Below are 25356 nucleotides of genomic sequence, written 5' to 3' on the forward strand. Positions count from 1 at the left end.
GTTACACAAGTTTGTATAGGTAATTATGTTGTAAATGCAATTGTCAAGCAGTTTGTGATGCATTTTGGAAACAGGAGATGAGCGCCTGATCTAATGCGCCACCTGGCCCGTTCTCGAAGACTTACTTTTAGTCATTATTTGGGTAGCACACATATTCTGAATGCCTTCAGCAGAATTCAAATTAGCCATTTTAATCTAGATTAATTCCAAAATTTAATCTAGATTAATCTAGATTAAAAAAATTAATCTATGCCCACCCCTAATATATATGTTTTGTTATGAAACTATATATATATATATATATATATATATATATATATACACACACATACATACATACATACATACAGCCTCTGTACAGCCTAGGCCTATAAAATATAAATATGGTGGCAGTACTACAATGAAGAACATTTATAGTTTATTACTCTTCAATACCAGTACAGGTTTCTATTGGTCAATATAAAGTAATAAAAAATCTGTCAGACATTCAGAAAATTCTAAATATAATTTAAATGAATACATCTATTTATTAATCGTTAAAATATAAACAGATATAACACATCTAACATATATTTTTTAGAGCTAATGATTTTCTTTAATCTTCAAAAACTAAAATTAATTGCAAATAGGCCTGTAATGAATGTCACAAAGGTCTTTAGCAATGCTATCTTTATGAGACAAAAAGCATATGACTGTTTATAATTGTCCAATACACATAAAAATCACAAGATAAATCAGTTACCAAAATGACAGCGGAACGGTCAGATTTCGTCATCATCATCAGGTTTTGGAATTCCAATAAAACGCATCAAATTACCTCTTGTTGAATCCAGATTACCCAGCCTGCACAGAGAAGACATGTGCTAACGGCGCTTGCTACAACAACACTCAGCACTGCGATGGGGATACTAGACTGTCGAGATGGATCAGATGAATCCAACTGTAGTGAGTAAAAGTGCAGTGATCTGCCAGATGCCAGTAAAACATGTTCAGAGAAACGTTCAACATTTCCTTTCATAATTTTTTGTGCTTTCATCCCTCAAACAGCCAGGCAATGTATGCCACATCAGTTTGAATGTGCCAGTGGATACTGTATCCCAATGAACTTTGTCTGTGATCACTTTGATGACTGCGGAGACGACAGTGATGAACAAAACTGTGGTGGGTTCCACAGTATACATCTCATCTCACCTATTCTACAAAAGCTGCATGGGTTACAAAAGATAATCTATCAGGCTGTTCAAAATATATATTAGGTCACTGATAAGTGTATGTATGTGCTAATACCATGATTTGTAGTACTATATTTTGAGTACTAAGTAAATACCATAATCCATAGCTTACTTACTTAGCTTACTTTTCTGCTATTTAAAGCACTACAATTTTGTCTTCTTCCAGAGTATCGGACATGTAGTGGGTCAGAGTTTACCTGCAGTAATGGACGCTGTATGCCTCAGTACTGGGTGTGTGATGGCATCAATGATTGTGGGGACTTTAGTGACGAGAATGGATGTGGTGAGATTGACACCTCCACTCTCCTACTGATATCGCAAAAGACTGAATCATATAAGATTCAATAAAACATATGGTTTATAGTTAAACCTTAATGCTCATACTTTCAGACCCCGGTAGTCGAGACTGTTACCCTGGCGAATGGCCCTGTCCAGGCTCTTCAGTGTGTGTTCCTATAAACAAAGTGTGTGATGAACACCCTGACTGCCCTGGTGGAACAGATGAGAGCAATAGTACAGCACATCTGACCTGCGGTAAATTATAATGATAAATGTTAACAACTTTTTTTGAGCTGCACAGTACTTATACATTTTAATGTAATTATGTGATGTCAATCAAATTAACATTAGCAAATTAGCATTAGCAAGTTCCTTAACAAGCCTAACTGCCTATTACAAAGTATTTTCTAGATGCCATTACAACTGTAATGAACTATGACTGATATACATAACCTCAACAATACTCTCAGTATTACAGGGCAATTCAGAGTAGTGTATTTTATGATTTTATGTGTTAAACCTCAGTCACGTGTCTCGGGTAAAAGTCACATTTTCAGTATAACACAGATGATGACCAGATGGTCTTTGATGTGACACTCTTATCACGTTATGCATGTGACAGACATGCTTTGATCACTCAGGTGCCCAAGATACTTACATTAACTACCTATAAAAACTGCCTCTCTTTTAGGTTTGCAACAGTGTTCTGCTCTTAGCTGTGAGTACCGCTGCCATCCCAGCCCACAGGGTGGAGCCTGCTACTGCCCCGATGGCTTTACTGTGGCTAATGACAGTCGCACTTGTGTGGGTAAGTGCGAGATGAGACCCCATTAATATCTGATTACAGATAAGATTTCTGTCTCCATCTGGATAATATCACATCGTGCTAGATAGAATAATCACTGTGAGTTCCTTGAAGCTCATGCATTTTTAAATATAATTCTTAGGTTTTGCTCTTCAAAAATGGTCATAATTTAGCCTGAATTTAGCTCTGAATGTTAACAATCACTGCTCCCTAAAAAACTTTTACTTTGATTTTACTTGCAGCTGTCAGGATGAACTAATTGTGAGAAGTGTTTTTCTAGAGTTATATTGAGAACTAAATCCACTGCATCAAAGTTTGCAGTAGCAGTCATGTCTACTCAGGACACAGTGCAGTGGTCTCCTTAATGCAATGCGATTTCTGCAATCTCACAAATATTTTCATTATATAAGAGACTCATTGAGCAGTGTTTTGATTGCAGAGTAACTTCATGTGTAAATATCACAAACATTTTAATTTTCAATTTCATGACACCTTTAATTTTTGGATTAGCACTTTTTAGCATGTTGGTTAATGACTAATAAGCATGTCTGATGTTATGAAAAGGAGAAATCCTTTTCATAATCTAGTTTGCAAGTGGCAGGTTGTCAGAAATGTAATTTTTGTATTTACATGGTTTCAAACATTTTTTGTAGATATTGGAGATATAGGGCAATATTTACTAAACAGGGCAAATTAGTGTGAGGCTGATGAGAGTGGAATGTTGTACAGGTAATCTGACAATTTACAATTTAAAAAACCCAGACAATGTCAGCTGTTGACCAAAAAGCAATTTAGCAAAAGCAGTGCAAATTATCTATCTAAATTATCTCTCTAATGTAAAAATAGGTTAAGACATGGTTTTTGGGGTGTTAAATAATGGTGCAAATACCAGTAAATTGACTACCTTATTTAACTACTATCCTCACATATATTTTGTATCTGAAACTTCTACAAATGCATATGCAATAATGTTAGCTGCAAATCCTGACAGACTTGTCTTTAGCAAATCCTGACAGTTGTTTTTGACACCAAGCTGTTAGTAAATCTGGCCCTTTATTTCGAAAAAGACATTTAATGAGAGGACTTTTTTCTAGTCTCTATACATTTGCATGAGTGTATTTTTGATTAGATCAGGACAACTGAAATGAGTGTAAGGATTAATTAGCTCAAATTTATAATGATTCAAATAATGAGTCGAATCGAAAGATTCGAAACTTGATTAAATTGATTCAGAGTTAATAGATTACACTTCTTGACCATTCGTCCAGCAAAGTGGTCAATTCAGTATACTGTATCAACTCAAAAGGTTTATATTATGATCCTGGCCCAGATCACAAATAAACCAAAATATTACGTTGGGCAATTTTAAAGCTGAGGTAGCTTGATCTAAACACAGATAGAACTTTGTGAACATAAAATTCAAGACACTTTTAATGAAACAATGATTTATTGACTACTCTAAGACACAAAACTAAACTACTAAAACACAAACACAAGCACACACACACACACACACACACACACACACACACACACACACACACACACACACACACACACACACACTCATACAGTTCCGGGGATGAGAAATTACTGAGTTGAAGAGAACCCCAAATGTTCTAGTATCTTAACTAGTTCTTAGATCGCAACCTTAGAAAATCACAAAAGCAGAGACTTAGCTTTTAACTACTTAAGGAATATTTTGCACCAGTTTTAGCTAAGTAAAGAGAGATCTTGTTACTTGCGTTCGGTTCAAGCAGAGTTCCACGGGCTTGTCTTTAGCAGAAGGGAACCCCGGCTTTGCTGATAGGCTGCTTCTTGATGACGTCTTCTGAGAAACATATTCGTGAGGAGTGGGCTGTTTGCCAGGAGGAGCTTCGGTTGCCGGGTTGCGCAGGTTGATGCGCTGGAAGTTCTTTTGAGTCGGCGTTGCGAGACTTGGAAAAGTTCGGCAGTCACGAAGCTTCAGTTCTGTAGAGTTTTGATGGCACCGTCGCGTGCTTGGTCGAGTGCAGATGGAAAAAGCACTCAAACCACAAGAGGCGACAGGTGTGAGACGAGAGCTGAGTTCGCTGAGTTCGCCATGAGTTCTGTTAGGAACACGAAGTTTTAAACGGGCCACTAGGGCACGTCCCATGATGCTGGGATCCAATGGCATTGCTAAAGGGGCGGGTCTCGCCACCCCCTTTTCGTCCTGTAATTCCTTCTGGTACGTAACTTATTAGGATATGGATTTCTCTGCAACTTTTGTTATTAACTTCAATAAACTATTTCAATGCATAAAGTCAAAACATTTTCTCGTTCATTCAGACAAACTACAATCGCCAAGATCATTCATCCCATATCAATAGTATATCGCTTGCATGCTAATACATTTGACAACTTCCTTTTCTAAAGGCATATAATGCATAGATTAAACTCCAATGATCACATAAAACACATCGAGCATATAAACGAAAACATATGATACTGTTGATAAGCTGATTGTTTCTTAAAGATTGTCTCTGCAGTGTACTCAATTGAGACACTGCATTGGATTCGGAATGTCAGAGGGGAGGGGGACAGGAAATCCGAAAAATCATGTGAATCACGCTGGACGGATCATGTGCCTTGGATGCTCTGAGACAAAGAGCGTTTTTCCTCTCAGGATGCGTAAGACGCAGATCTCGACAAAGCGGTCCATACAATTAGCGTCTGGTGATGGTCATGTGTCAATTATTGTGGCTGAGAAAGAGGGTCCTTTTGTTTCTTTGGAATATGGCCATTTCTGTTTTGTACGTTGTTCGCCCAAGATTCCTACACATCCCCCTTTTGGCTGGCGATGTTTCTGGTGTGAACATCGGCAGGCACTGGAACAAGAGGCAGAGAGAGAACAAGGCGCACACAAGACACAAACAACATCTCCATCACTAGCTGAATTCTGGTGCAGGGATTTAGTTATTTGGCCTGGTACAGTTAGAGGCACTTGCAATAACGTAGGGCCGCATCGGTTAGAATTATTGTTAATTTGGCGGTCTTGATTGACCGGAGTATCGGGAGTTCAACGAGGCGGTGTAGACGTGTGCTCGATCAGGTGCTACGTCAGACAGTGCATGGGATCGTATTCAAGGCGGGTTATCCATTAAGGAGTCTCTTTCTCTTAGCGCATGGTCCATGGGAGTAACTAGGCGTTGCGTTTGAGCGTAACCGTTTTGGTACGACCGCAAATAGTTTGTTCATGAACTTAATAATTTAGTTTGAAAGGGTGCGGGGATTATCAAGATCTGTGACGGTGCTAAATCGTGATTCCGCCGGGATTTTGCTTACATGTCGTTTTAAAGTGGCTAGGTTTAGAATGTTAAACAGAGTGCCTACAGCCGCAGCAGCCCCAGCAGGGCGCCCAATAATCGTTTGGGACGCCGGTTGTACCCGCTTAATTCAGCCTGGGTTACGATCATTTTCTGTAATTAGCGCAGCATGTGGTTCACATCTGCCTGCATGTGGGCAAGGACTTCCCGTGTCTGACGGGTGTCGGCCCAAGAGTTTTGGGGGCTGATAGGGTGTAGTTTGTTCTGGAAAACATCATAGGGTCGAATCGGCCATACCTTTTTAGAGGTAGACTTTGCGGTTAGTTACTGATAATCCTGATTACGCAGAGAAACAGGGCGGCGAATCATAACATCTACCTGGAGATAGAAAATAACAATGGGACAGTTAATCACGCGGATCATGGTTTGGCGGGGTCGCCTAATATGTTAACGTTTCTGGCAATGATTTGCAAATAATATGGTGTACTGAGTCAATCCCATCTTCAGGGGCCTAGACTTAAAAGAAAGTTAGGTAAGTTTCTGATGAGGGCTAGAAGGAAGGGACACATAGAGAAAGGGAGAAAAAGGAAAACACGAAGAGACACAATGACACTGACTGAGGTTAGACAGTAAGGATAAGTGTCACATGTGTGGAGCAGCTCCTCTCTGCTGGGCGGAGGTTGGTCCTAGCAGTGCGGCAGAGGAGAATGTTTAGGTGATTTGTGTTGTGTTTGGGAGGTTAGCTGTGTGTTTACCTAGAAGGATAGGAATCATGTTAGTGTGAGGCATAGTCATGAATTGTCGGTCTGTGTCAGTGGGTTTGGTCTACCCCCTTTTTCTGTCGGTTGGAGTCCCAATGTTTCTTTATCGGCTTTTGGCGAACCTATTGAGGCACTGCCTTGCTGCGCTTTTGGCCGATTTTGGTTTGGTGGGCAACAGGCGAGAGCTTGTGGGATTCCTTTCAGTGGGGTAAGGACTTTCTCCGACTGGCGATAGGGAGTGTTCTGCCAAGGATGGCGGAACCGTAATACCACACTTTGTTTCCAACACTGAGTTCCTTGTGCGAAGGAGATGGCTAGCATGGGGCTTTACATCCAAATGTGCTCGTGGCTTGGGTTTCTTGGTTGAAGCTGGCAACACATCAGGCATCCTTCTATGTAATCTGCCACATCTTGTTGTATGCCAGGCTACTGTGCCACCTGTTTGAATGGGTTGTAGGTGGTTTTGGCACCACAGTGCACTGCGCATGGTGCATCGTATGCATGCCTAAGCCTCATCCCCCTTTGGCTCTGAGGGACTACAAGCTTTTGCGCAGTTAGGGGCTCAGAGACATATGTGAGGGCACCGTTTTGCAGATGCAGCATGTTTTTAATGGATTGGAGGGTGCGGAGGTCTGAAGACGTGGATTAGTCGAGTGTAGATCTCGTAGGAGAGTAAAGTTCGAAGATGTGAGCAGAAATGGGTAGGTCTGCTGATGTGGGAGGAGGAGGGGTGTTGCATACCAATGGTATGTTGGTGGCGGGTAAGAGCTGTAGCCATTGGGATGGGTGGGAGGGCATGAAATGTATTGAATGGTTGTGATGGGCAAGGGTCGCTGTTGAGCCGGACCACGCCCGCTTTCAGATTGCCCTGGTGATTGTCTGGGCAGTCATGGACTTACGCTGTGGGCATCAGTTTCATTGGGCCACAGTCCGGGACGTCCTTTTCAAAAGAGTCCCTGTACTCATGTAGAATTTCTTTAAGTCCTTGGTGATCTGCTTTCTTGAGTCTGGTGTCCTTTGGTTGGCTTTGGTGTCTGGGCTTCGTTGCTTTGAAGAGATTCAGGCTGCCGGCTGAGTTTTCCTGCCCAGGGGCTAGCACTGCGACAGATACTAAAGTGTCTTGGACATTTATGGCAGTTCTGAGTTGAGGGGGACCTGAGTCCCACGCTTGCAGTGAGCAGAGGGAAGGGCCTTGTTCTTTGCTGCTTGGCGTTGAACTTGAGCTTGGCCTTGACTTTGACACTGCATCGTCACTAAGCAAATTGAAGGCAACGTCTGTGGCTTGACACTGCGACTCATTGGGGACTACTGACTGGAAGGGCAATGGCTCACGGACTTGCGTCCACAACTTCAGGTGCTTAAAGTCTATCAAGGGTTTGAAGCGATTTAGCAGATCTTTTCCTATGAGGAGCGGATAGTTGTTTAGAGGTGAGATGTAGACTGGGTGGATGAGATTCATCGGTCCCACTGTTAGGTGAATTGGGGCCACATGTTTCAGCTGTAGGCCCATGTTTGAGTATGCTTGCAGGTTCAGTTCGCACCTTTGGAGTTTGAAAGTTCCATCAGTTATAGTTCTTTGAATTTTCTCAAGGAGTTCAGTTGACATTAGAGTGATGTCGCCTCCTGTGTCTAGAAGGGCTTCCACTTTGACATGACCCTCGATGGTGATGGGAAGGTAAAACTTTCTCGTTGTGCCTTTCTCGGTGAGATCGCCTAGGAGTTGAGGGGCTGGAGTTTGAGATGAGATAGGTACGAGTTCAGGACTGATTCTATGTTCTTCGGAGGAGTGGCAGACGACCAGGACAGCACTGTCAGGTGATTGAGTTGTTATATCAGCAGGTGTTTGTTGGAAGCTTCTGTGATCTGACGTGTCATGTGTTGAGTCAGTTTCTGTCTCTTGCTCTAGATGTTTAAAGAAGCTTTCTTGTCCATCTGAAGTTATAACAGTTACAGTGTTCTTGGGGTAAGGAGAAGAGGTGCTGTTCTGTGTGGTTTGTTGGACCAGGTGGTCGTTGCCTTCTTGTCTGGCCGCTAGTCAGGCCGCAGTGGGTTTCTCTTTCTTTTCCCACTTCCAATCCTCCTTTTTGCGTTTGAAGAACTCTTGCATCATCATTTTAATCAGTTCTTGTGAATCAAAACACGGCAATGTCTCTTCTTCATGTGTAGATTCAGCTTGAGCTTGATCAGTGTGGGATCTTTGTAAGTTCTTTCGTCGATTTGTTGGACTGGTTGCATTAGATTCCCACGAGCCATTTCCTGAGCTTCCTGATGAGGTTGGCTGGCTCCATGATCTCTCCCATTGATTCTCACGAGGTCTTGGGTGGTACCAGGATTTTTCCCAGTAGCGTTCAGGTGAGTGTTGTCGTCCGCGTGGTCCATCCCAGCGGTCGTTTCTTTGTGTAGGTCGGGCGCCAAAGTTAAAGTCACGTTCTCTGTTGAACGAGGATGGTCTCCATTCTCTAGGAGGTGGCTTGAAGCTTTCTTGGTGTTGGGCGCCCTCTAGGGTCATTTCTTGACATTGTGTGTTGAAATCAAGAACTGCAGTAGACTTGGTGCCCTTTTCTGATGCCATCTTTTGCTTGCCGTAGGCTTTGTGCGCCAGGTCTCGCAGCTGTTGAGACGTCATTGTTTGTGGGCATGCAAGGACGCCAAGGTGGTGGCTTACCGCAGGATGGAGATTTCTCAGAAAGAGAGTCTTAAAGTTCATGTCCTGCTCCATGTCAGGTTCGTTGCGAGCTCCGAAGTATGCTTCTCTAAGCCGGCTATAGTATGCCTGGGAGGATTCATGACGACCCTGTTTTGTCTCCAGGGCGGCCACCAGTCCTTGCTCTGATTCTGGGACTGCAAATTCTTTGATGAGGGCTTGGCGGAGCGACTGGTAGTCATTCTTTGTGTGAGAAGGCTGTCGGTCCAGGAAGCTCTGCACTTCAGGGCTGGATGTCGTTCGCAGCAGATAAAGTCTGTCTTTGTCAGTAACGTTGGGTCTCATTTCTAAGTGAAAATCGACATCATTCAAGTAAGAGTGGACGTCTTGACCATCTGGCACACTCGGGGTGAATTTGCTGATGTTTTGGGTCTTTGAGGTCCATGCCATGTGATGGGTTATGGCTGGCCTTGGGGAGTTCTCGTAGCTTGGGTGTGAGGTAGGTTTCTTCAGAAGGAGCTGGTGAGGGTTTCACAGTTGCTCCCTCCCCCTTTTCCTCACATGACGTTTCAGGAACATGGGACCCGGGCCTGCTTGGCAGGGGTGAGGGCGGGGCCCGTTGCGTCCTGGTTGGCTCAGGGCGCAGTTCATAAGCATGTCTAAGTTCATTTTTGACACTGTCCAATTCCTCTTTCATGTCGTCAAGTTGTTGAGTGCGGTAACTTATCTCAGTTCTTGCCTCGTTCAGATGTGTTTCGAGGGCTTTAATTCTGCTGTTCTTGTCTCTGAAGTCCAGCCTTGCCTTTTCCAGTAGCTGCTCGGCGTACTGTAGCTCGTCGCTGAGTTCGGCGCGGGCTGACTTTGCTTGCTCCATTTCTTGTGTGTTGTTAGCTAGAGTTTCTTGTAGTCTAGCAATCTCCTCAGTTGCTCTGGGATCCGTCTCGTTGGACCCTTCCCGTTGATCTTGAGCTTCCAGCTCTAGCTGCTCGATGCGTCGCTGTGCGCGTTTCAGCTCCTGCTGGAGATAGGCGGCTTGTCTGTCGCTCAGTTTGAGGGAGGCGATGAGGGTGTGACTCAGGGAGCCAGTGATCTTTGCTAGCTCTTTGTGTCCGTAGCTCTGGCCTGGATCATGTTTCATGATGCCTGTTATGTTGTTGTCCAGTTGGTCTTGTGTCTGGTGTTTGACAGCTTCGGCGGCTTTGGGTAAGAGGCTGTCCGTCACGGCGCTTAGCCAGATTTCCAAGTCCTCCCAGTGACCAACGGGGTCTGTTGAGCGAGGCATGTTTTGATGCCATGAGGAAAGACCAGACCACTGACTGACACAGACCTGTAGAAAAAAGAACAAACAAACAAAACGAACAAACAAAACCAAAACAGTGGTGTGAGTGTGGTGGTGTCGGGTGTAAGTGGGTTTTGGGTGTGTTGTGTTGAGGTGAGTGTGGTTCTCCCCGCAGGTGGTTCACTGGTGTGCACGCCTCCAGCTAGCGTCGCTGTGGAGGAGGCGAGGGGGTACCCACGGGTGTTGTAGCTAGAACAGAGAGAGGAAAGAGGCACAAACACCCACAGCAAAGATTGGCGTAGTCGTCGGCTGCTTCCCCCTTTTTCTAAAGAGAAGAGAGAAAAGAGACAACAACAAAAGGAACACTTTGGGAAGAAGGTAGAAAGAGAGAGATTGGGAGAGAGAGGGAAAGTGAAATACACCTTTCTGGCCCCAGAATGAGTACAGTCAAGGATTTTTTTTTATTTTTTATTTTTTTTTTCAACTTTCTCGTTGGGACCTTGGCTGTAGGGTTCCACGATGAGAGGGGAAAGTGAGAGTTAGGCACAAGTTTAATTGGCGTTTTCAAGTCGTATGAACATTGATTAAATGTCTTTTAAACAACAAAAATTCTCTGCTTTTATGATTCTCACAGGCATAATCGAGGAAATAGCAGCAGTAGTCGAATCAAGAGGAGGACCGCTAGGGGAAAGAGAGAGAGTGAGGAGAGAGACAGCCAATAGGAAATGAGGTTTCGCTCCCAAGTCAGGGAATATGACAAGACTCGATAGGATTAAATAAAATAAAAATAAAATAAAATAAATTAAAGCCTTGGTTTGCAAATTAAAATTGATGTTTCAATTCAGTAATGATTGTGGCAGAGCTAAAACTGTAATGCTTTGTTAAAGTTTTAGTCAGCAGTTGTAATCAAATGAATCAGCACAAACCATTGAGGTATTGGAAAAGGAACAACTATTGATTGTAAAAAGGAGTCATTTTCAAATCAATAATGATTGCTCCTGGTTATAATTTAGAAGATTTCATTAAAAAAAAATTGGTCAAGGAAATTATCATTTCTCTATTCAACGTGTATCATTGCCGTCTGAAAAGGGGAAATGTGATTATGATTAAACTTAAAATTTAAATTAAAAATTTAAATCAAAAATTAAAATTAGAGATTAAAATTTTAAATTAAAAAAAAAATTAACATAAAATTTCAACTTGGCAATGAAAGTTGGTGACCAAATTTTTTTTTAATGATGCCTCATTAAAATTGATTACAAATAATCAATGTTAAATCAATCACGGAAATTGCGGTGTGGCAAGGAGATGTGATTATTTATTAAGATTGATCAAAGTAATCAAATGAATCATCTTAAAATAGTATTTGATTACAAAGCTTGTAACAGTTTAATCTGGCAATGCAAACAGTCAAAAAGGAGAGAGCCTTAAATCGAAACAATAAAATGTTTTAATTTGAGATTTATGATAGGGCTTTAATGGTTTGTTACAATCGTATCAAAAAGAGATTTAACTTTAAAATTGTCAATATTCCTGTCACATGGGAGGAGGGAAGAAATACAAGGAATAGTGTACAGAGATATGAAGTAAAGAAGTTTGCAGAATGAGCGTTAAAGTTCAAAGCTTTTGATTGAGTCACTCAAACAACGTTACACACACTGAGTTCAAACACAATGGATCACCCTAACCGATTGCGTGCTAACTGCTATTTTTCAAGGCTAATGGTTTTACATAGGCTTCAATGCACACGCGTTAGCTTTAGCTAGGTTAGCTATACCACTTGTTGTTTACAATATGAGCAGGCGGACTGCGCCTGCACAACGAAACTCTGCCCCGGAAAAGGTATGTTAGGATTTCCGGGTCACAGCGTTTCTATGGCAACCACCAGCGTGTGGTTCAGCAGTCTTAAATACAATGCATGAAATGGCAGGACATTTCGGAATTGCAAAGCAAATAAGCACTATTTAGATTCTTGTCTCAACTCGTTAGAGTGAGGCACATTTATCCACAGATTTACTGCGATTAATTAAATTTTGTGCTAGTCTGTTTGAACAGCACATGTGGACTTAGCCACACAATTTTAAGATCTCAAAATTTCTCCCATAAAGCAACGTGTGGGTGCTCGCGCTGAGCGCCACGTCTTAACTTCACTAACGTTAGTTTTAAGTGAATATTTGGTAAAAGAGCATTAGGTCGCAAGCCTAAAGATCTTAAACCGGGAGTCAGCTTAAGGTTTCACTCTGGAACACGCAGGGTAAAACACTAGCTGCAAGGCCTTTTGACAGAGAGGAAAAACAAGGAACACGCTCGTTTTTCTTCTTTTCTTTGTCTCAATTTTCTAAAATTTTACTGCAGTTTAAATTCTTTACACAACAACTCAAAGTTATGCTTTCATTCATTCCAGACTGGCAGCCACAATAAAGCATACAGTACACAATAAACTGTTTCTCTGTCTTTGAACTATTTCTACCGGAAAAAATAGAACAAAATACCATATAGAATGACTTGTTTTATGTTCCAATAGTTAGATGTGTTTGCCTTATAATTCTCCACCATCTGTAGGGAATTAATTAGCTCAAATTTATAATGATTCAAATAATGAGTCGAATCGAAAGATTCGAAACTTGATTAAATTGATTCAGAGTTAATAGATTACACTTCTTGACCATTCGTCCAGCAAAGTGGTCAATTCAGTATACTGTATCAACTCAAAAGGTTTATATTATGATCCTGGCCCAGATCACAAATAAACCAAAATATTACGTTGGGCAATTTTAAAGCTGAGGTAGCTTGATCTAAACACAGATAGAACTTTGTGAACATAAAATTCAAGACACTTCTTTTAATGAAACAATGATTTATTGACTACTCTAAGACACAAAACTAAACTACTAAAACACAAGCACACACACACACACACACACACACACACACACACACACACACACACACACACACACACACACACACACACACACACACACACACACACACACACACTCATACAGTTCCGGGGATGAGAAATTACTGAGTTGAAGAGAACCCCAAATGTTCTAGTATCTTAACTAGTTCTTAGATCGCAACCTTAGAAAATCACAAAAGCAGAGACTTAGCTTTTAACTACTTAAGGAATATTTTGCACCAGTTTCAGCTAAGTAAAGAGAGATCTTGTTACTTGCGTTCGGTTCAAGCAGAGTTCCACGGGCTTGTCTTTAGCAGAAGGGAACCCCGGCTTTGCTGATAGGCTGCTTCTTGATGACGTCTTCTGAGAAACATATTCATGAGGAGTGGGCTGTTTGCCAGGAGGAGCTTCGGTTGCCGGGTTGCGCAGGTTGATGCGCTGGAAGTTCTTTTGAGTCGGCGTTGCGAGACTTGGAAAAGTTCGGCAGTCACGAAGCTTCAGTTCTGTAGAGTTTTGATGGCACCGTCGCATGCTTGGTCGAGTGCAGATGGAAAAAGCACTCAAACCACAAGAGGCGACAGGTGTGAGACGAGAGCTGAGTTCGCTGAGTTCGCCATGAGTTCTGTTAGGAACACGAAGTTTTAAACGGGCCGCTAGGGCACGTCCCATGATGCTGGGATCCAATGGCATTGCTAAAGGGGCGGGTCTCGCCACCCCCTTTTCGTCCTGTAATTCCTTCTGGTACGTAACTTATTAGGATATGGATTTCTCTGCAACTTTTGTTATTAACTTCAATAAACTATTTCAATGCATAAAGTCAAAACAATATAATTTTCTCGTTCATTCAGACAAACTACAATCGCCAAGATCATTCATCCCATATCAATAGTATATCGCTTGCATGCTAATACATTTGACAACTTCCTTTTCTAAAGGCATATAATGCATAGATTAAACTCCAATGATCACATAAAACACATCGAGCATATAAACGAAAACATATGATACTGTTGATAAGCTGATTGTTTCTTAAAGATTGTCTCTGCAGTGTACTCAATTGAGACACTGCATTGGATTCGGAATGTCAGAGGGGAGGGGGACAGGAAATCCGAAAAATCATGTGAATCACGCTGGACGGATCATGTGCCTTGGATGCTCTGAGACAAAGAGCGTTTTTCCTCTCAGGATGCGTAAGACGCAGATCTCGACAAAGCGGTCCATACAATTAGCGTCTGGTGATCGTCATGTGATGGTCATGTGTCAATTATTGTGGCTAAGAAAGAGGGTCCTTTTGTTTCTTTGGAATATGGCCATTTCTGTTTTGTACGTTGTTCGCCCAAGATTCCTACACATGTTATGTCATTGACCCATGTATTTGACCCATGGTTTATCCTCAGACTATGATGACTGTAAAATCTGGGGTATCTGTGATCATTTCTGTGAGGATCGCCCAGGCACACATCATTGCAGCTGTGCTGATGGATACTTTCTGGAGCAGGGTCATGTCTGCAAGGCCAATATTTCAGGTGAGTGAAAACCAGAAATGCTTTAATGTTCTAAATGTGCATAATGAGTGTTATTTGTCCATTTAATTTTAATCTATTTTAGGGCCTTAAAATGTTTGAGTTCAATATTTTAGTACAGGATCACAGCAGCACTTCCCAAAGTCAAGTCAAGTCACCTTTATTTGTATAGCGCTTTTGACAATACAGATTGTGTCAAAGCAACTGCACAGCATTTAAACAGCACAATAGTGTGTAAGTAATGCATTATTGTAAACAATCAATTTTCAGTTAAAGGCAGTTCATCAATAAATTCAGTGATATCATTATCCAGTTCAGTTCAAATAGTATACGATATCGCTGGAAAGTGTCCCCAACTAAGCAGGCCAGAGGCGACAACGGCAAGGAACCAAAACTCCACAGGTGACAGAAATGGAGAAAAAAAACCTTGGGAGAAACCAGGCTCAGTCGGGGGACGAGTTCTCCCTTGGCCAGACAAAACCAGCAGTTTGTACCAATGTCCGATTGTAGAGAACTCATCAGGTTCCTGTGGTGTAGTGCCGACAGCCGTCTAGGTTGGCGAGGTCTTTATTGATGATCCATCTCTGGAGCTCATCTGGTTGACATTTAGGGCTATTGAAGTCATCTCCAGGTGGTGATCCATGATCTAAGCTGGGTACGGACTGGATCCGGGGGACTGCAGTGACCATCTGATCTGGATACAGGCTGGGTCTGGTGGCTACGGTGACCTCGGAATAAGAATGAAACAGACTAATATTAGCGTAAATGCAATGGGTACATCAGGTGTTATAATTAATGCAGTCTAACAATCCTTTAATGGATTTGAATGTGTTAATGCTTTTATGTGTAAGCCAGGTTAAAGAGATGTGTCTTTAATCTAGATTTAAACTGACAGAGTGTGTCTGCCTCCCGAACAGTGTTAGGTAGATTGTTCCAGAGTTTAGGCGCTAGATAAGAAAATGATCTGCCACCGGCAGTTGATTTTGATATTCTAGGTATTATCAAATTGCCAGAATTTTGAGAACGCAGCGGACGTGAGGGACTATAATGCGATAGGAGCTCGCTCGAGTACTGAGGAGCTAAACCATTGAGGGCTTTTTAAGTAATTAGCAATATTTTTTAAATCTATACAATGTTTAATAGGGAGCCAGTGCAGTGTTGACAGAACTGGGCTAATATGGTCATACTTTCTGGTTCTAGTCAGAACTCTTGCTGCTGCATTTTGGACCAGGTGGAGTTTGTTTTTTAAGCGTGCAGAACAACCACCCAATAAAGCATTACAATAATCTACCCTTGAGGTAATGAACGCATGAATTTATGTTTCGGCATTTGACATAGACAGCATAGGCCGTAATTTCGATATATTTTTAAGATGAAAAAATGCGGTTTTGCAAATGCTAGGAATGTGGCTTTCAAAGGAGAGATTGCTATCGAATAGGACACCTAGGTTCCTAACTGATGACGACGAATTTACAGAGCAGCCATCTAGTATTAGACTGTGTTTTAGGTTATTACTTGTGGAGGTTTTAGGTCCAATAATTAACACCTCTGTTTTTTCAGAATTTAATAGTAAGAAGTTATTCGCCATCCATTGTTTCATATCAGCTATGCATTCTGTTAGTTTTTCAAATTGGTATGTGTCGTTGGCCCGTGAAGAAATATAGAGCTGAGTATCAGCGTAACAAAGCTTACACCATGTTTCCTGATGATATCTCCCAAGGGTAACATGTACAGCGTAAAAAGTAATGGCCCTAGTACTGAGCCTTGAGGTACTCCATACTGCACTTGCAATTTAAATGATACCTCTTCATTTATTGCCACAAACTGATGACGGTCAGATAAGTACGATTTGAACCATGCCAGTGCACTACCATTAATGCCTACATAATTTTCAAGTCTATTTAAAAGAATGTTGTGGTCAATAGTATCAAATGCAGCTCTAAGATCCAGTAGCACTAATAGAGAGATGCAACCACGATCGGTTGACAAGAGCAGGTCATTTGTAACTCTAATAAGAGCAGTCTCAGTGCTATGATACAGTCTAAAACCTGACTGGAAATCCTCACAGATACCATTTTTCTCTAAGAAGGAGCATAATTGTGAGGATACTACCTTTTCTAGTATCTTTGACAGAAAAGGGAGATTCGAAATTGGTCTGTAATTAATTAATTCAGTGGGGTCAAGTTGTGTTTTTTTAATGATTGGCTTAATAACAGCCAGTTTGAAGGTTTTGGGGACATATCCTAATGATAATGACGAATTAATAATATTTATAAGAGGATCTATGACTTCTGGAAGTACCTCCTTTAGTAGATTAGATGGAATAGGGTCTAACATACATGTTGTGGGTTTAGATGATTTAACAAGTTTATACAATTCTTCCTCTCCTATAATAGAGAATGAGTGGAATTGTTCCTCAGGAGATACACAGTGCATTATCTGATGCGATACTGTAGCAGGCGGCTGTATGGTTACAATTTTATCTCTAATAGTGTCTATCTTGGAGGTAAAGTACTTCATAAAGTCATTACTGCTGTGCTGTTGGGAAATGTCTGCACCTGTTGCTGCTATATTTTTCGTTAATTTAACCATGGTATTGAACAAATGCCTAGGGTTATGTTTGTTTTCTTCTAAGAGAGACGAAAAGTAATCCGATCTGGCAGTTTTTAATGCTTTTCTATAAGATAAGTTACATTCACGCCAAGCAGTACGAAAAACCTCTAGTTCCCTCTCAGTCAGTCTCTCGACGTCACGTCGGAGGCCGACGAATTGGGATATCGCTTAGAGAGACCAATCCTCTTTGTGTGTAAACTAAACGAGCCAATGCACATTGGCATGCATGATTGCATCCAGCTGTCGCTGATCACAGCGTGAGCATAAATAAGCAGCAGGTGCAATGCATTCAGGGTTCGTACGGGTGCTTGAATTCCTTGAAAATGCTTGAATTTTAATGTAGTGTTTTCAAGGTTTGAAAAATGCTTGGATTTTGGATGAAGTGCTTGAAAGTGCTTGAATATGCAGTTGCATCGGTTTCATATTAATTCGCTTTCATACTAAATAGTTATTTTTTTGTTATGCTTATAATATGTAAAAGAAAGAAAAGAAAAAAACAGCTCCGCTCGAGTGTGCACGTGAGGCTGTAGTGTGATCCGCCGGTCTTTCTTGCGGTAGATAAAACATGCCAGTTATCAGGAGGTTGTTGCATCAGTCCTCGATGGCTTGAAAACGACAAATAAGAATTATGTTTAAAACGAGAATTTGGGGATCGCAAAAATGCCAGCCCGATGTCCCGGGGCTATTGTGTTTTCCAGTCGGGCTACCAAAATGTTTCACTGGACTATCTTAAAGTAGAGGGCTCGTGCGGGTCCTTACAAACTCATCAATTTAGCTGTATCAAAGTTAAGGCCATAAAAAGTTTTAAATGTATTAAATAGTATAAGAAAAGGCTTAATTATACGTTTAAGAGTTAGGGACGGATATACGAGAATCGCGATAGGGCTAGGACTTCAAAAGGCAATGATGTCATTGAATAAACATACACGCTGCACGTTTCAAAGTCAAAGCGCAGCACGGATGTCTTTATATGAATGCATCTGAAGGGAACCGACTGTCCTCAGAAACGTGTCATTGGCATTTTCCTTTCATGCCTGATAAAACAGCGTTAATGCTGCTTCGTATACAGCCGTTACTGAGGAAACCGTAATATTTCAGCGCTCCTAAAGCGCCCTCTCGTGACAGGGAATGAATTTGCGAATATTCAGCTGTTTAGTAAGATTATTACAAATATTGACCCATGTTTTTATGCAGCAAACACATAAGAGTTGTAAATGTAAAAAAGGTTATGTGCTTTCTAAAAATCTAAACAATTAAGACAGCAATATTTATGTTTTAAATAAATATTTAAGCAATAAGGTACGAGAGGCCGTGCTGTATCATGAATAAATCACGGCTGAAGGGCGTTGTTAGGCACGACGCGAAGCGGAGTGCCTGCAACCCCTTCAGCCGTGATTTATTCATGATACAGCACGGCCTCAAGTACCTTATTGCTTTTATAAAACGGTTACCACACAATAAAAATATTAAAATCAAAAATATATATTAATTTATATATATTAAGTTGTACGTTTTCATAAAGTAAAATCATTAACTGCCTTCCGCTGTAAAAAGTAGTCCCTAACTGCTGCAGCTGTGTTTACGTTGCTAAGGGTGGTTGCTAAGGGGGTTCAATGATACACAAAACCGTTGAGTGAAGCGGTCATAGCCGTGCCGTATCATGAATACGACACAGCTGCTGACCAATCAGAATTGAGGAATGGAACTAACCGTTTTATAAAATAAATTATACCATTTTAAAAATATAAATGCTGAAATGCCATTGTATAATATGTTTTGTTTTTGTGAAAATCTAAATTATAAATCATGTCATTTTATGGCTTAATATGTTACTGTACATTGTTCAACCCCACTACGGTGTTCATTTTACTTGTACAGCTCTTAAAAAGGGTCTTAAATTGCCTTAAATTGATATTATAAACTTCTGCAGATACACTGTAAATAGTGAAAAAAATACCTTGATATTTGTGACCCTGGACCACAAAACCAGTCATAAGGTTAAATTTTACAAAACTGAGATGTATACATCATATGAAAGCTCAATAAATAAGCTTTCAATTGATGTATGGTTTGTTAGGATAGGACAATATTTGGCCGAGATACATCTATTTGAAAATCTGAAATCTAAGGGTGCAAAAAATCAAAATACTGAGAAAATCACCTTTAAAGTTGTCCAAATTAAGTTCTTAACAATGCATATTACTAATCAAAAATTACATTTTGATAGGTTTACAGTAGGAATTTTACAAAAAATCTTCATGGAATATGATCTTTACTTAATTTCCTAACGATTTTTGACATAAAAGAAAAATCAATAATTTTGACCCATACAATGTATTTTTGGCTATTGCTACAAATATACCCCAGCGACTTAAGACTGGTTTTGTGGTCCAGGGTCACATTTGTGAATAGAAAATCAGATAGGAGTCTAAATGTCAATCAAAAATATTGTCAATGTTTAAAAAATGGTCTTTTTTTCATTTGGGCCAGTTAAGTTTTATTATTAATTTTATAGTGTCTTTTTGACTACCTTTTAGTACTTTTAGGCTGAAATGTGAAACGTATTTGTGAAAATCCTTCAAGTTTTAGAAAGTTTTCAAGTTTTAGAATTTTAGTTTATCATATTTTTTTTACAGTCATTTTATACCAGTCATTAATGTTACCATAGACATTGCCCTACTCCACTCATACAGTATTACTTTTATTTTTGCAGGTCTTTAAAAGCCTTTAAATTTTATTTTTTTAAATACTACAGATACTCAGTAAATTATATTAATTATATATTTTAAATTATACAATTTGTATACTGAATGTTGACTATTTATATGGGGCAATGTTATATGCAATCTAGACAGTTGTTTTTTAATAGCACAATAACATCTAATTTAAAATTAAGAACTCATGTATGTGAATATGTAATTTACCACAGTGCTGGAAAATCTTGAAAATGCACCTTGAAAGTGCTTGAAAAGTGCTTGAATTTTACTTTGGAAAAGGTGTAAGAACCCTGAATGCATAGACAGCTTTTCGCCTCGGGGCCGATCCTCAAGACGGACGAGCATCAAGAAATACAAACTTTGAACACTCTCCTCTGCTGTGTTGGCGGCACGGCGTGTCAGCAGTGGTGGTCATCTGTGGGGGGAAAAGCACACAGTTAAGGACTGCACTACCCGCCTTCTGTGTCGCAAGCGGCCATCTCCCCTGTGCGCTTCAGCACATAGAGCAGTTTCCTAAAAGAGTGCCACGGGTGAACGTCTTTTTAAAGACGAGACATTTTAAAGAGCAAAATGCCGTTTCACCCGTGCGTTTCTGGATGCGGTCGTTACCTGGCGCCAGGTGATGGTCACGATCGCTGTCTGACGTGTCTGGGCATTGAGCACACTCAGGTGGCGTTCGTGGATGAGTCATGCCGTCTTTGCGGCGGCATGTCCATCAGGGAGTTGCGGACCAGACTCCGCTTCCCTCAAAGGGGCAGGGTGCCAGTTCCTCTGCCCAGATCTACCATTCCCCCCGGCAAACTCCGGGGAGACTCTACCTCTGGCAGGGGGCTGACTGGTGTGACGGTGACGGTGGGGAATTTCCCGGTGGATAATCCGTCGGGGGTTCCCCCTTCCACCGACACTCCGCTTCCAGTGGAGCTTCCAGAAGGATGTGCTGGACCTCCTCGTGGGGTACCACTCATTACTTTTGGGGCTCCCCCTGACGACCAGATGTCGATCGCGGCATCGGGGGTGAGCCAGACTTCTCGGGGGAGGATGATTCCGGATCGCTACCGTCCACTGGGCGGTCAGCGGTGCCGGATACCGACCCTGAGATGATGGCTATGCTTGCCTGGGCTGCCGAGAAGGTAGGGCTTGAATGGAACCCTCCATCACGTCCCGACCCTTCTCGGCTAGACGATTGGTATCTTGGGGTGGCCCGCGCTGGTTCTCAGCATCCCACCCCAGTGCCTTTCTTCCCGGAGGTGCATGACGAGCTCACTGGGACGTGGAGGGCACCTTTCACTGCCAGAAACCGTTCCAGTGGCACATCCTCCCTCACCACCCTTGATGGCGGATCAGCGCGGGGGTACACGGCTGTCCCGCCGGTGGAGCGTGCAGTGGCGGTGCAATTGTGTCCTGGCGCAGCTTCCACTTGGCGGGGCAACCCGTTGCTCCCCTCCCGGGCCTGTAGGCACTCGACGGCTCTGATCGGCAGATCTGTGGGGCTGCTACTTCTGCCTTACATGCTATGGCATTGTTACAGGTCCATCAGGCCCAGGCACTGAAGGACCTGTACGAGGGTGGGCACGACCCAGAAGTTCTACGAGAACTTCGTCTCGTGATGGACCTCGCGCTACGAGTGCCGAAGGTGACCGCGCGGTCTCTGGGTCGTGCGATGTCCACAATGGTGGTCCATGTTTCGATCCTTCCGCGCCACAGGCCATTCCTGCGGTTTGCAATCGTATCCTCAACTACCTCAATGACTGGCTGATACTAGCACAGACTCGAGATCAGTTATGCACAGGGACCTGGTGTTGGCACACCTCGCCCACTTGGGCCTTCGGGTCAACTGGGAAAAGAGCAAACTCTCTCCTACGCAGGGGATCTCTTTTCTCAGTGTGGAACTGGACTCGGTCAACCAAACAGCTCGCCTCACACAAGAGCGTGCTCAGTCGGTGCTGAACTGCTTGAATATGTTCAAGTGCAGGAAAGTGGTCCTACTGAAACAATTTCAGAGGCTCCTGGGGCATATGGCAGCTGCTGCAGCAGTTACACCGCTTGGTCTGCTCCATATGAGACCACTTCAGCACTGGCTTTATGGCCCGAGGAGAGCGTGGCAGCGCGGCACTCACCGGGTCAAAGTAACCTCGGCCTGTCGCCAAACCTTCACCCCGTGGTCAGACCTAGCTTTTCTTCGGGCGGGAGTACCCTTAGAACAGGTCTCCAGGCATGCTGTGGTACACATGGATACCTCCACCACCGGCTGGGGGGCCACGTACAACAGGCAGGCAGTGTCGGGGGTTTGGACAGGCCCTCAGCTTCACTGGTACATCAACTGCCTAGAGCTGCTAGCAGTACGCCTTGCCTTGAACCGTCTCAAAGGGCGCCTTCAAGGCAAATACGTGCTGGTGGTCTACGCTCCCGTCGCATTTCGCAGCTCGCCCGTTCTCTCCTCCTCTGGAGTCAGAAGTATCTGAGGTCGCTTCGTGCCATTCATATTCCGGGTTTGCTCAACCGTGCAGCCAACGAGCTCTCACGAGCTGTGCTTCCCGGAGAGTGGAGACTCCATCCCCAGACGGTCCAGCTGATTTGGAGACGTTTCGGGGAAGCTCGGGTAGACCTGTTTGCTTCTCCGGAGACGTCCCACTGCCAGTTGTTTTACTCCCTGACCGAGGGTACTCTTGGCACGGACGCCCTGGCATGCAGCTGGCCGCAGGGTCTGCGCAAATATGCGTTTCCCCCAGTGAGCCTTCTCTCACAGACACTGTGCAAGGTCAGGGAGGACGAGGAGCAGGTCCTGCTAGTAGCACCCTACTGGCCCACACGGACCTGGTTTCCAGAACTAATGCTCCTCGTGACAGCCCCTCCCTGGCGGATTCCTCTGAGGAAGGATCTACTGACTCAGAGACGGGGCACTCTGTGGCACCAGACCTCTGGAAACTGCATGTCTGGTCCCTGGACGGGACGCGGAGGTTCTAGGTGATCTACCCCAAGGAGTGGTAGACACCATCACTTCGGGGAGAGCTGTATCCACGAGACATGCTTACGCCTTGAAGTGGAACCTGTTCGTCGAATGGGCTTTCTCTCGAAATGAGGACCCCCGAAGATGCCCGATCGGAGTCGTGCTCACCTTTTTGCAGCAAGGGTTGGAGCGTAGGCTGTCTCCCTCCACCCTTAAGATCTATGTTGCCGCCATCTCTGCAAACCATGACCCCATTGAAGGAAGGTCAGTGGGTAAGCACGACTTGGTCATCAGGTTTCTTAGGGGAGCGAGGAGTTTAAATCCTAATGCATCTTTTTCATTATCAGCATGGATGTTAAAATCACCCACTATTAAGACTTTATCTGCGGCCAACACCAACTCGGATAGAAAATCAGCAAATTCTTTAATAAAGTCTGTATGGTGCCCTGGTGGCCTGTATACAGTAGCCAGTACAAACGTAATGGGGCATTTATCATTAGCACTTGTTTCTCTGGATAATGCTATAAGAAGCACCATTACTTCAAACAAGTTATATTTGAAGCCCGTTCTCTGAGAGACATTGAGAATATTGCTATAAATAGTAGAAACACCTATCCCCTTTACCTTTTAGACGCGGTTCATGTTTATAACAGTAATCTTGAGGGGTGGACTTAAAATAATGTAATCGTCTGGTTTTAGCCAGGTTTCTGTCAAACGGAGCACATCTAGGTTATGATCAGTGATCATATCATTTACAAAAAGTGCTTTCGTAGAAAGGGACTTGATATTCTATAAGCCAAGCTTTATCAATTGTTTCTCTGTATTATATATATTTTTTTATTTGTTGAACATCAATTAAATTATATTGATTTGGTTCAGGTGTTTTTTGTATTCAAATTCAAAGTACTATGAATTGCATTAAAACCATCATCGACCCACATTGGGGACAATTTAGTTGTTATTTGCTAATAAGTAATAAGGAGAAGGTATACAAGTACAATTTTATATAATATTATTACATTTTGCTGTACAAAATGCACAATTATCTTGTTCGTTGCATTCCGTAATTTGGATTTACTCATGTTTTTTTCACTGCTGCCTGCCATACAGATGGCCCAGATGGCTTCAGCAGATGAGAACCACTATATTTTATAATGCAGATAAAAATATAATTGGTTTTGTTGTGCCTATCATTTAAAAAATATATATATATATCTCTTTAATAGGGAAGTGTGTCCAAACTTTTGACTGATAATGTATATAGTACATAGATTTGTACTATACATTGTATTGTCCCTTGTCTTTTTGTTTCTTACAGAGGGTTTACCACAGCTGATCTTCACAGATGGCCGTGATATTAAGATAGCAGATATACATGGGCGGTTTGTTAGACTTCTAGTCCATTCAAATGGTAAAGGTTACGCTGTGGGTGTCGGTTACAACTGGCACACTCAAAGAATCTTTTGGACAGACACCACTTCTCAGAAGGTGTTTAATGGTTTATAGTGTGAAATTACATTGTACATTTGAAAACTATTTATATATGTATATAAAATGAACCATATGTATGTATTTTTTTTAGGTTTATTCTATAAAGTTTGACGGTACTGATAAGATGGAGGTACTGTCTGAGGCAGTGCACAATGCCCAGAATCTGGCTGTGGACTGGATCAACTTTAAGTTGTACTTTGTTGAGGAAAATGTGGAGAGAATTGAAGCATGTGATTATGATGGGGGAAACCGTGTCACGCTGATCGCAGAAAACTTGGTGACTCCTCATGGGCTTGCTCTGGACCCAACAGTGGGGTAAGTACAGTGTGTTTGTGGATTTGATTTATTATTTTGTAAAATAATATTGAACTCATCTACTTATAGTCTGGTTGTTGTAACCTACCTCCTACAGATACATGTTCTTCACAGACTCTGGCTATAACTCAGATGATGTTAAATTGGAGCGTGCATTTATGGATGGCAGTAACCGGTTTGAGCTAGTTAAGACCAGACTAGGTTCTCCTACTGGAATCACCTTGGATTTGGTCACCAAGAGGGTTTACTGGGCAGATAGCCATTTTAACCTGGTTGAAACTGTTACATATAGTGGCTTGGACAGGTATTGTACTCTGCAAATCACCATTTGAAACCTTTCGGGAACATGTAAGTCAGTGGTTCTCAGTCATGGGTCTGGAGCCCAACAGGAGGCATATAAATTGTTTGTTAAAACATTTCAGAAATTTTCATACAGTCACATTAAGGATCATTAAATGCATATCATTATATGTGAGACCCCAGGTTTCCCACTGTCCAGAAAAACAGATATATTAGATGTGGATTACAGGCCTGTAAGTCATATAAATAATGAAATCACAT

At 42.3% G+C, this 25356-nt stretch overlaps 1 protein-coding gene across 1 annotated transcript in view; it reads right to left on the bottom strand.

Annotated features, from left to right (window-relative positions):
• itpr2 (inositol 1,4,5-trisphosphate receptor, type 2) overlaps nt 1-25356 on the bottom strand; it is a 166415-nt gene that overhangs the window by 107234 nt on the left and 33825 nt on the right. Inside the window, exons 6-8 of the mRNA XM_073850186.1 lie at nt 20861-21066; nt 10526-10612; nt 9811-10023 (exon numbers count right to left, since the gene is read on the bottom strand). Of these exons, the coding sequence (XP_073706287.1) occupies nt 9811-10023; nt 10526-10612; nt 20861-21066 (506 nt within the window). The remainder of the gene's footprint in view (nt 1-9810; nt 10024-10525; nt 10613-20860; nt 21067-25356) is intronic.

This window comes from Garra rufa, chromosome 11, assembly GCF_049309525.1.
Source record: "Garra rufa chromosome 11, GarRuf1.0, whole genome shotgun sequence".
NCBI lineage: Eukaryota > Metazoa > Chordata > Actinopteri > Cypriniformes > Cyprinidae > Garra > Garra rufa.